Source organism: Hyaena hyaena, unplaced genomic scaffold (assembly GCF_003009895.1).
Source record: "Hyaena hyaena isolate Hyena2069 unplaced genomic scaffold, ASM300989v1 scaffold_143, whole genome shotgun sequence".
NCBI classification, from domain to species: Eukaryota; Metazoa; Chordata; class Mammalia; order Carnivora; family Hyaenidae; genus Hyaena; species Hyaena hyaena.
The window spans coordinates 2,503,431-2,515,443 of record NW_024080775.1 but is presented as its reverse complement, the minus strand read 5'-3'; the positions used below and the strand labels follow the sequence as shown (position 1 = coordinate 2,515,443).

General features: G+C 36.0%; 1 protein-coding gene across 2 annotated transcripts in view; it reads right to left on the bottom strand.

The window, feature by feature from the left end:
• Window positions 1-12,013, bottom strand: part of ABCC9 (ATP binding cassette subfamily C member 9) — a 133,366-nt gene that overhangs the window by 41,579 nt on the left and 79,774 nt on the right. For both annotated transcript variants that reach the window (XM_039238595.1, XM_039238596.1), the window contains 3 exons: window positions 6,479-6,616; window positions 6,011-6,136; window positions 1,515-1,611 (listed from right to left, as the gene is read on the bottom strand). In XM_039238595.1, the coding sequence (XP_039094526.1) occupies window positions 1,515-1,611; window positions 6,011-6,136; window positions 6,479-6,616 (361 nt within the window). The remainder of the gene's footprint in view (window positions 1-1,514; window positions 1,612-6,010; window positions 6,137-6,478; window positions 6,617-12,013) is intronic.

Here is a 12,013-nt window from a genome sequence, read left to right as displayed (position 1 = left end):
ATGGCTCTCCTAAGAACACAGTCCATTATAAAGACAGGGAATTTTGACATTTTCTGATTGGCAAAATGTAATTATTTGAGTGGTCCAGGGACTGTGTTCATTTCCCATCCTTTCCTTTTCCAAAGACCATTTCATTGCAGGTATCCAGTTATATATTCCAATACTGTATATTGAGCAGGTTGTGAGTAGGGAAGATAGATAGCCTGTCTTTGGTTTATAGGTTATCAGACCACAGAGATCTAAAAACGAACACTATGGGAAGACTGAGCATCACCAAAGATCCTAATATTTTGAGCTGGAAGCAGTAAATGAACAGATCTCAGATAATCTGTCCTTTGGTAGAGGTAGATTCAATGTATGGTGGCTGGAATGGATATACTGACCAGGACCAGGATTAGCAAACTAGTGGGAAGTATGTGCCATACTGGGCTTTTGAATACGCATTTTTTCATTTAACCCATAAGACAGTAGTACTATCCTATTTTATCCCTGAGAGAATGGATTAACACAGAAACCCAGGGGACAGTATACAGCCATATACTCACCCCTGGAACACTGGAGAGAGAAAGAGTGCATGACTCTACGTTTAGAGTGCATTAGTAATAACTGGTTTAAAATTCTAGAAGCTGATGTCTGTTCACAGCACCAGACATTCTTTTAAAAATATTTTTAAATCTAAAGAATTGAAGGTGAAAAATAAATTCATTCATTTAATCATTCATTCATTCTCTCCATGAGTATTTGCTGAAATACTAAATAGTTCTCATCTGAAATGTAAAGATAGCACATTTTGGTGTTCTCTGGCCTGAAATTATAATTTTCTCTGTTTCTTAATAGGCTTGCAGAAATGCAGTCTTAAGCAAAACCTGTATAGGAAACATGAAGTATAGTGTATTTACCTTAAGGACTTAACTGTGATTTATCTTATAAACGTCTTGGCAACAAATGTCAAGGCAATGTAATTATTTCATCTCATTCCTCAATTTTCCAGAAACTCATTTTTTTTTCTCTACTGTACCTTAATAGATCCAGAAAACTGAAACATAACAAATGGCTTTTGTGGAATTCTCTTATTCTTCATTGCTGTACTGTCATGAAAACTCCACAAAGACTTACCGAATGATTCAAATATAAAGATTTCACATTCTCCATGTATTGTTTATTTCTGAAAGACTGACATTTTATTAATAACTTGATTTGCTCATTCTACTAGACCTTTCCAAGTTATATGAACAAGGGCCTAGATCTACTTATAAATACTGCTTTTTCCTTTCAGCTCTCTCTCACACAGCACAAACACGTGAGACACACTTAGAAACCACTCATGATGCCTGCTGATGGATTGTGTACACCCTTCCGTTGCTTCTTTTTTCATTTTCAGTATTACATATTTGGTTTAGCTCTTTCCTCCTGCAAAGTGGTTGGTATTCTTCATGGCTATGATCGTGCTTCAGTTGTCAAAGTAAAACACTCATATCCCACTTAAATGTTTCAGATATAAGAGAAAGATATACCTTCATCTTCATCCTCCATTTGGGCTTTGGCCTCTCTCGAATACATGGCTCTTCGGAGGGTTTTCCTCTCTAAAGTTGTTTGGTCGGCTTCCATGTCCTACAGCAAATATTGTGCTGTCATTCAAGAAGCTCACAACCACAGGAAGATTCTGACGTACCACTCAGTGACCCACATGTATTAATCGTTAGTTACCTTTGTCAGACTTGGGCTCTCTGTAGAAGAGCTATAACTCCTACCATAGGAGTACTTGTGAGCACTTTGTAAGGCTTCAGAGCTTAGAGGTACTGGGCAGTAAGAAAGGCAGGAAAAGTAGCAACAACACAATGGAGCTGACCCCAGGCACAGGGACACCTCGTCCCACCCTAAAGCACAATTCCACCAGCGCTACTTCTATCTTTATATCACTTTCAGATACTCCCTGTAATTCTCTAACTAAAGATTTATTCATGGTAATACATATCTTCCTTTAAAACTGCATGCAGTTCTAGAGTGGTTCAAGTACTATCACTCATCCCCTCTTATTATAAATTATTAAATCAGAATGAGTTTCTTTAGCATCTCACTAAGGTAGCCGCACAAAAGAAAAGGACTTCATTAGGCACTGAAGGAAGGTAGGAAATTTTGAAGAAAATAAAAAATGAGGTTACTTAGGTGGCTAGAAGTTTAGGAGAAAGTCCAAGGAAGGGGAAATATACAGAAAGAGAAAGGAAATGTGCCCTGAACAAACTTTGTAAATTTTTCAGGGTTGCTTAAGACTTGTTCTGTGCTCAAGAAAGGGAGGAGCATTTCATTTTCTCCACTCCTCTGCCTTGAACTCCCTCATCCCCTGGCTTTCGAACTTGAGTAGTGGTATCTGTTCTGATACAATGTGGGTTAAATCAGCTGCTGCAGGACAGCTTGGGAGACCATATCCTTGTTTCTACGGTAAAATGCATTCTGAGTTCCAAAAAACTGACCCACAGACTTTTGGAATCTGTGGTAAATCGAGGGCTTTCTGTATATGTGCTTCCTTGCCACATCTTCCCCACAACTGCAGTTTGTTACATCAATAAACCAATACACCCTTAGTAACCAGTTTCTAGGTAGTGATCATTGTTGTTTTTGTTTTGGCCTCTTATACAATATGTGTGATATAGGATACTTGCTGGAAAGCTCTATTGCTTCCAGATTCTTGGTTAAAAAAGAATGAAAACTAAAGTGTCTCTTGAATACTGTTTTTTTTTTTTGAGACAATTTCGTATCTGCTTTACTTTTGCCTAACGATATGAAAACTAATGCTTGTACATGAGATTAAACACAAAATTAAAGATGACTTGATCCTTCATATGTAGCGTAATCAAATTGGGAAATAGAAGATTTGGTTCTTGTTCAACTCTCCATGCTGTGTGAGCAAAAGATTTAACATCTCAGATACTTTAAAAAAACTTTACTCATTTCTCTTATAAGTGAAAGTTCATATTATGTTCATTACAAGTTAAATATTTTAAATTATGCTGATATTTGTCTTAAGTATATGTGGATTTAGTTTCATTTATATAATAAATATTTATTGAATGCCTGTTAAGGATCGGGTCAAGGTGAGGGCTGGAGACTGGGGGAGGAAACATCAAATGATGCTGATTTATTTTGTTTAATATCACGATGAAGTTAATGGTTGTCATCCAAGCTAGAATTTTTAATAATTTTAAGCCAGCTAAAAGTGTTTTCTCCTTCTCTTTCTTGCAGTTTTCACTGCTATCCTTTTAACATATTCTTTTGTTTCCTCCTTACCCCTTATTAAACTGACAGTTCTGTCCAAAGCCCAGTGACAGGATACTTTGTTTCGCCACCCTTCTCTGCTTGCTTGATCTGCTTTGGCTCTAGGTTAGTCTTTCTCAACCTTGGCACTGTTGACATTTTGGTCAGACAACTCTTTGTTCTGAGGGCTGCACTGCAGGATGCTAAGCAGCATCCCTGTCTTCAACCTCCTAGATACCAGTAGCCCTACCCCTCGGCTGTGACAACCAAAACATTTTTAAATATTGCCAAATGTCCCCCAGAAAGCAAACTGGACTCTGGTTGAGAACCAGTGCTTCAGACAAACACTCGATCCTGCCACACAACAAAGTGAACAAGAGATTGTTTTCCCCACAATGTGACTCTCCCTCCTTTTGATGAATTTCAGGTCCTGCCCTTCCCTAGGTGGCAGTAACCACCCTCTATTGCCAGGTGAGGATTTTGGACAGGTGCATGGTTCATACTGGGTTTTACTGGCCACTGTTCAACTTCACAACTGCATTGACGCTGTCCACACGCTAACTTGCTCCATATCTCCGCCAGCTGATTTATAACTCCGTAATGTGTCTTTAATTATAGAGCTATGCTATCTCAAGTGATCACTTCATTTCTAAATACAACTTAATGGACTTTCTTCCTGGCTTGTTTAATAGTCAGTATTACCATAATATCAAGCCAACAATTTTCTCCCTCTTTCTTTTTTTTCCAGATCTTTTTTCCAAAGTAAACCATAAGTGGCCCCACTCCTTAAGTTTACGTCATATTCTTTCGTCCCTGGCATCTAGGTCACTGTAAAAAAATGTCATTTGGAGCCATTTCAATACATTTGTAATCAAGTTTCTCACAGTATAATTCCTAAGTGGGTTCTTGCTGATTGTACCTTGTATATTTTTTTGATGAATATCTTCATTGCAATGGTTCTGTGATTTTTTTCTATTCTACTTAAAGATTTTTACTTATATCTTTCCTTCTTTAGGTAATTTGTTTTTGAGGTCTTTGGCAACTCTGCAGAAGACAGAAATGCTAGAGTCTGTCTGACTTCTTATCTTCCTCTCTTTATGGAAACATAGATCCTTTTATTCTTCTATAAAATAAGGCATTTTAATTTCTTGATATTCTCAGAAATTTGCTGATATAAAATTTTCATTTTGTAATGCTCATTCCTGGGCAAGAGTACCAAAATCTGGACACTTCCTAGGCTCAACTCAAACACATTTCAAAAATTTACTAATATAATTTATAATTTCACCTTTCAACTACAAGTTGTTCTTTCATTGCACTCAGTCTGGTTTCTGACTCTGTTGTCTCCTCATTCAATGTAATATTACATCATACATAATACTATACTGGAATTACATTGACTATGGACTGGGGTTTAAATCCAACTAGTACCACTTGTATGTACTATACAACTTAGAAGTTACATAACCTCTCTGGGCTTCAGTTTTCTCATCTCTAAAAGTGAGATCATTTTTTTTTAACTTATTTTCCACAGTTTTTCCTTTTTTTCTAAGGATTTGTGAAAATTAAATGAGATTGTGTCAAAAAGGCTTTATGGACTTGAAAAAGAGCACTGGGTGTTGTATGTAGGCAATTTGGCAGCAAATTATAGTAAAAGAATTAAAAAATAAACAGAAAGAAAAAAGAGAAAAAAAAACTACATCAATATAAAAGTTAATTGCTATTTCCTCCTGATCACCTTCTTCATTTCCTGTCCCTATTCCAGGGATGCTTGACAATTTCACCTGTAGCTCTTCCTTTTTTCAAATCATCTTAGATTTTGTTTTGATCACTACCCTCCATTCGTAGGTGGTGACTGAAAATATCCTCATATTACAGATGAAGAAAATGAGACACACAGAAGGAAAAATAAGATAAAATAATGATATACCATCCTTTAGAAAATTATTTAAAAAATAGAAAATTATTTTTTAAACACACATAATTGTAATATGGTTCAAATTCAAATCAAAATCCTCTAAAAACTTGAGACTGCTTCATCCAAAGTATCATTAGAGTTTTATGGTTTCAAAAAAAGAATTTCATAGTTTCAAAATAGCCTATTTATTAATTACATTTTTAAATACATACACACACACATATACACACACAATTACTTTGGGTTTCAAGTGAGGACCATTATATCATCAAATATTAAATGGTAATACTTCTTTAAAAGAATTTTTAATGGAAAGAGCCTAAGTGTCCATCAACAGATGAATGGATCAAGAAGATGTGGTTTATCTATACCATGGAATACTACATGGCAATGAGAAATAATGAAATCTGGCCATGTGTAGCAACATGGATGGACCTTGAGGGCGTTATGCTGAGCGAAATAAGTCAGGCAGAGAAGGACAAATATCATATGTTTGCACGCATAGGAGGATTAGGAGGAACTTGACGGAGGAACAAGGGGGAGAAGAAGGGGGGAAATGGTGGGAGAAAGGGAGAGAGGCAAACCATGAGAGATTCTTGAATGCTGACAAAAACTGAGGACTGATGGATGTGGGGAGGAGGAGAGATGGGCATGGAGGAGGGCACTTGTGGGGATGAGCACTGAGTGTTATGTGGAAACTAATTTGACAATAAACTATTTGTAAAACAAAACAAAACAAAAAAAAAACAAAAACAAAAAAAAGAATTTTTAATAATTATACAGTATATTTATGACTCTTCTGAAGTGGACGCTGAACTTTTCTGAACTATGAGCAATTACCTTTTCTAATTCTTGATCTTGCCGATTCATAAGTGTTTTCCAGTGTTCATAAAGCTCAACATCTTTGGTTTGAATGTCCTTCAAAGTCCCTTCTCTTAGTACACTTCCATCCTTCATGGCTATGATCTAAGCAAAGCACATATTAGTAGAACTGTGACAAAAAAGCCTTAATTGGCCAAATGAATTACTTTTATCTCAGACAGCATTTCTCAATGTGCCTATTTATTTATATGACTATATTAAAATTAATGATATTTCTTTTCTTTCTTTAATTTTATTTATTTATTTATTATTCTTTTTTATTCATTTTTAAATTTATATCCAAGTTAGCTAGTGTAGTGCAACAATGATTTCAGGAGTAGATTCCTTAATGCTCCTCACCCATTGAGCCATCCCCCCTCCCACAACCCCTCCAGCAACACTCTGTTCTCTATATTTAAGAGTATGACATTTCTTTAAAATTCTTACCCAGTCAGCATGTGTTAGATACTGTAATTTGTGAGTCACAAGAACAAGTGTCCTTTTGTCATCTTGGAGAAATTTCAAAATCCCTTCCTGCATTAAGTGATCACTCAAGTGAATGTCCAGGGCAGAGAATGGATCATCCTAAAACCAGTAAAATAGAGAGAATATGAAACATTTTATATATTCTAGATGTAACTCAATTTCTCTAGAAAGTAGAAATATATATAACTATGAGCAAATTCCCCTTAATACCCAATTTATAGAAAACAGATTTGGGGTGCCTGGGTGGCTTAGTCGGTTAAGCGTCTGACTTTCGCTTAGGTCATGATCTCGCGGTTCGTGGGTTTGGGCCCCGCGTCGGGCTCTCTGCTGACTGCCAGCTCGGAGCCTGGAGCCTGTTTCAGTCTGTGACTCCCTCTCTCTCTGACCCTCCCCTGTTCACGCTGTCTCTCTCTCTCCTAGAAATAAATAAAACATTAAAAAAAAAAAAAGAAAGAAAACAGACTGTATATGTTTAAATTGTTGGGAAATGGTATTAAATTAAAAATGAAGCTTTTATTTTCTCTTTCACCTTAAAAATTATTCATAATGTGAATAACAATATCCAAAGTGGTTTGGATTATTATACGTAGAATCTTCACCTCAAAAAATAACACTTCTTGACAATCTTTAGCAATAGACCAAACAGGGGTGCCTATGCGGCTCAGTTGGTTGAGTGTCTGACTCTTGATTTCAGCCCAGGTCATGATCTTGCAGTTTGTGGGATTGAGCTCCACAAAGGACTCTGTGCTAACAGCATGGAGCCTGCTTGGGATTCTCTCTCTCCCTCTCTCTTTCTGTTCTTCCCCGACTCAAGTACACACTCTCTCTCAAAATAAATAAACTTAAAAAAAAAAAAAACAAAAACACACAACAGACCAAAGAATAAAATAATTCTAGTAGTTGAAATTTAGATAATAAAAACAGGCATAGACTCTAGACCAAGAAGCCGACATAGAAGGCTCCTAAATTTCTCTCCTCCCATGGATGCTCTGACTATGCAACTATACACAGAGCAATTCCCTATGAGAGAAATCCAGAAACTAGCTGAGTGACTTCTACACATTAGAAAACTGAGAAAATACCCTATTTAAAAGATAGTAAATGCTGATACAACTCTTACCCTCAAACCACAACCACAAACCTTACCCTCTGCTCAGACCATACAATCGGAGGGAATCCCTAATTCCCAGCTTCTCTCTGATGAGTGAAGGGTTGGGATCACACATCTAGTGCCCCAACTTTTATGGCTGCTATCCAAGGGGCAGGTCCCCAAATCACTTAGCTTTGAAAGCCAATGGGGCTTGCATTGATAAGTCCCACAGAAATACAGGAAACAAAAAAGCAGTTGTTAACAGGCACAGGAGCACTTACTACATCAATCCCTCCAGGCCTCAGCACAGAAGAAGCAGGCAAAAAACGCCTTTCCCCAGTCTTTCCCTGAGCAGAGTTTGCATACTTTAAGCTGCTACCTGAGGGCACAGCTCCCAATTAGCATGTGTGTGGGTTCTCATTGTGATCTACCCTGTACACTGAAAGAGCTACTGGGTACTTTCTCGGTCTTTTCTTTCTATCTCTAACATTAAAACCAAGTTGCTAATATCTCCCTGGAACCAAAGTCTTTATACATCTCATGTCCTAAGTGTTATGGATATCACTCAATGTACTGGCTCCCATCACATAGCTCTGGTAGCCAACAGGGAATTATATTCATAAGTCCCACAGGACTTATAAACAAAAAAGTAGTTTTTAAACAAGCATAGGAGCACCTGCACATGGCTATACACCCTGGTTCAGTGCATATGGAGCAGACAAAATACCCATTTCCCACTTTCTCCTTGGAAGGAGTTTGACTAAATATTTTCCCAGCTGTTGCCTGAGTGTCTAGCTTCTAATCAGCCTCCATTTAGGTGCTGAATGAAATCCTCCCCTTTGGGACACTGATGGGTCTTAGAACACCATCAAATCTAGGGACTCAATAAGAATAAAGGCAACATCTTGGACAGTCACAAAATTTTGAGAAGCAACTAAAAGCTTGGGTCAGACTGATTGATGAGGTTCATTACCTATAGGAGATCAGTCTGTCAAACCTGGGAGAGCTGTCTACTTTACTAATGCACAGAAACTAACCCAAAGAATCAAAGGAAATGAAGAAACAGGGGAACATGTTCCAAACAAAAGAATAAGATAAATCTCCAGAAACCAATCTCAATAAAAGAAAGGTAAGTGATTTATCTGATACAGAGGTCAAATTAATGGTCATAAAGATACTCACTGAGGTCGGGAAAACAATGCATGAATAAAATAAGAATTTTAACAAAGAGATATAAAATATTAAAAAGTACCAAACAGAAATCATAGAGCTAAAAATATAAGAATTGAACGGAAAAATTCAATCGAGGAGTTTAACAGATAACTAGATCAAGAGGAATAAAAGATCAGTGAACTGAAAAAAAGCATAGTGGAATTAATTCACTCAGAAGAACAAAAACAAAAACCAATGAAAAATATTGAAGATAGCTTAAGGGACTTATAGGATACCACAGAGAAGAGCAATATACTCATTATAGGGGTCCCAGAAGGAGAAGTAAAAGAAAGGGGAAGAAAGTTTATTCGAAGAAAGAATGGCTGGAATGTCCCATACCTAGGGAAAGAAACAAATGTCCAGATCCAGAAAACCTCAAAAATACCAAAAAAGATGAACTGAAAGAGAGCCAAACCAAGACACATTAAAATTAAATTGTCAAAATTTAGACAAAAAGAGAATCCTAAAAACAGCAAGAGAACAACAACTTATTACATACAAGGGAATCCCCATAAGTGTATCGGATTTTTCAGCAGATATCTTGCAGGCCAGAAGAGAGAAGAGTGATATATTCAAAGCACTGAGAGAGAGAAAAAAAAAACAACAAAAACTCAACAACTAAGAATACCCTAACCAGCAAAGTCGTCCTTCAGAATTGAAAGAAAGACAAAGAGTTTTCCAGGCAAACACAAGTTGAAGAATTTCATCATCACTAGATTGCCCTTACAAGATATGTTAAAAGAGTTCTTCAAACTGAAATAAAAGGACTAATTAGTAAGAGAAAAACAAAAGAGAGTATAAAACTTGCTAGTAAAAGTAAATGTATAGTTAAATTCAGAATACCCTAATATTGTAACAGTGGTGGTAAATTACTTAAAACTCTAGTATTAAGGTCAAAAGAGAAAAAGTATTAAAAATAATTGTAATTATAGGGGCACCTGGGTGGCTTAGTCGGTTAAGTGTCCGACTTCAGCTCAGGTCATGATCTCACAGTTTGTGTCAGGCTCTGTGCTGACAGCTAGTTCAGAGCCTGGAGCCTGTTTCAGATTCTGTATCTCCCTTTCTCTCTGACCCTCCCCTGCCCATGCTGTCTCTCTCTCTCTCTCTCAGAAATAAATTTAAAAAAACCTAAATATATAATGCAAATATTGATAGATCTGAAGGGAGAAATAGATAGCAATAGAATAATAGTAAGGAACTTCAATACTCCACCTTCAACAATGGATAGATCATCTAGACAGAAAGCAAAATAAACAAATGGGATTACATCAAACTTAAAAGCTCTGCACAGAAATTGAAACAATCAACAAAATGAAAAGGCAACCTATAGAATGAGATAAAATATTTGCAAACTACATATATTCAATAAGGGGTTAATATTCAAAACATACAAGGAACTCATACAACTCAATAGCAAAAAAGCCCAAATAACCGAACTATAAGAATGTAGAGACTCTACAATATATCACAATTGACAGATATATAAAGTAACAGGCAAGTTTAAATGATAGTAAAGAGAAGAAGCAGTCACTAGAAATTGGCTCTGGCTCAATATGGCTCAGATATAAGAATTAGTAGCTTTTGAATAGTTTTTACCATTTTATCATTAAAATATATGCTAAGAGACACCTGAATGGCTCAGTCAGTTGAGCGTCTGACTTCAGTTCAAGTCATGATCTCACAGCTTGTGAATATGAGCCCTGCACCAGGCTCTCTGCTGTCAGTGCAGCGCCTACTTTGGATCTTCTATCCCCCTCTCCATCTGCCCCTCCAGTGCTTGTTCTCTCCCTCCCTCCCTCTCTTTCTGTCTCTCAAAAATAAAATAAACATTAAATAAAGAAAAGAAATGGTAAAAAAAAAAAGGCATAAAATATTACTTGGATTAAATGAGATAATAAAAATAATGTACTTAGTTTATTGCCAGGTGAATAATAGACACTAGGTAAATGATAGCTATTATTATTATATTATCAGTAGTAACAGTAGTAACGACAGGAATGTCATACCTACTACTGACCTGACAATTGCCTTGGAAAGAAATGAAGCTTTCATGTACCAAGTGATTAAGTCATCTAGAAAAATGATTTAAGGCATTATATTAACTGGCTGCTGGCGACATTCCTATTAATTATTTTAACGTATATTTTATTTCTATAATGTTACATGCAGCATCAAAGTAGATGCTTGACATTTTGGAATTCTAAAAATAAGAAGATTAGAAACTACTAGAGAATATTGGAATGTCCCAGAAAACAGTGAATTAGAAAGCAAAGGTACCTGCATAGAGGATGGTGAACAGATATGTAATTACCAGTTGGTAGTACTACTCACGGCAGGGGACTGAGTGCTAAAGGGACAAGGCAGTAGAAAAGAGTAGAGGTTTCTGGTAAAGAATTGGGAAAAGCTTTTGGAACAGTGAAAAGGGAATTAATAAATATCTTCTTCATCACACTTATTTCTTTGCTGTTCTTGCATATTGCACTTGCATGCAATATGAAACAAATTTGTACTCTGTCTTATAAGACCAAAAAAGAAGTTTACTCATTCTACTACATATAAACTATATAGCGAATAGTTAAAAATTATAACTAGGGAAAATTTCTAAACAGTTGAGTAAGCAAGGTCATAGTGTATGTACAGATAAATTGTACTGGCTAATTATCTGGATGGTGAAAAATAAAAGCAATTTCTATTGAGACAGAAATTGTTATCTAGAAGTTAGAATAAATGCACGTGATATGATTAGCTCAATAATTTCACAAAGGTCTCCATCAGTCTCTGCCTGTATCAACAGAAGCTATAAGCAAGATGGCTTTGTTATAGTATCTAGGAGAAACCTGTATGAAAAAGAAATATTAACAAAGCATTTAGATAGTTAAAGGGTGATTTAAAATTATAATAGCTTTTAAAAAATCAGTTTACTGATTTCATAATGATGAATAAAGAGGAGATGTAATTAATGCCCTCAAACAGTTTTTATGGGAATACATAACAACAGAGACATGCCTACTGTAATTTCATTTATTTAAATCATTTGCAGCATTCTAGACAATGTAATACTTAAGTTGACAAAGTGACATCAACACACACAAGTATATACACATATACATACTTATCTTAATATGTGTGTATATATATTTTAAACATGACAATTAAACACAATACGCTTAATGACACAATTATCTTGACTGTCC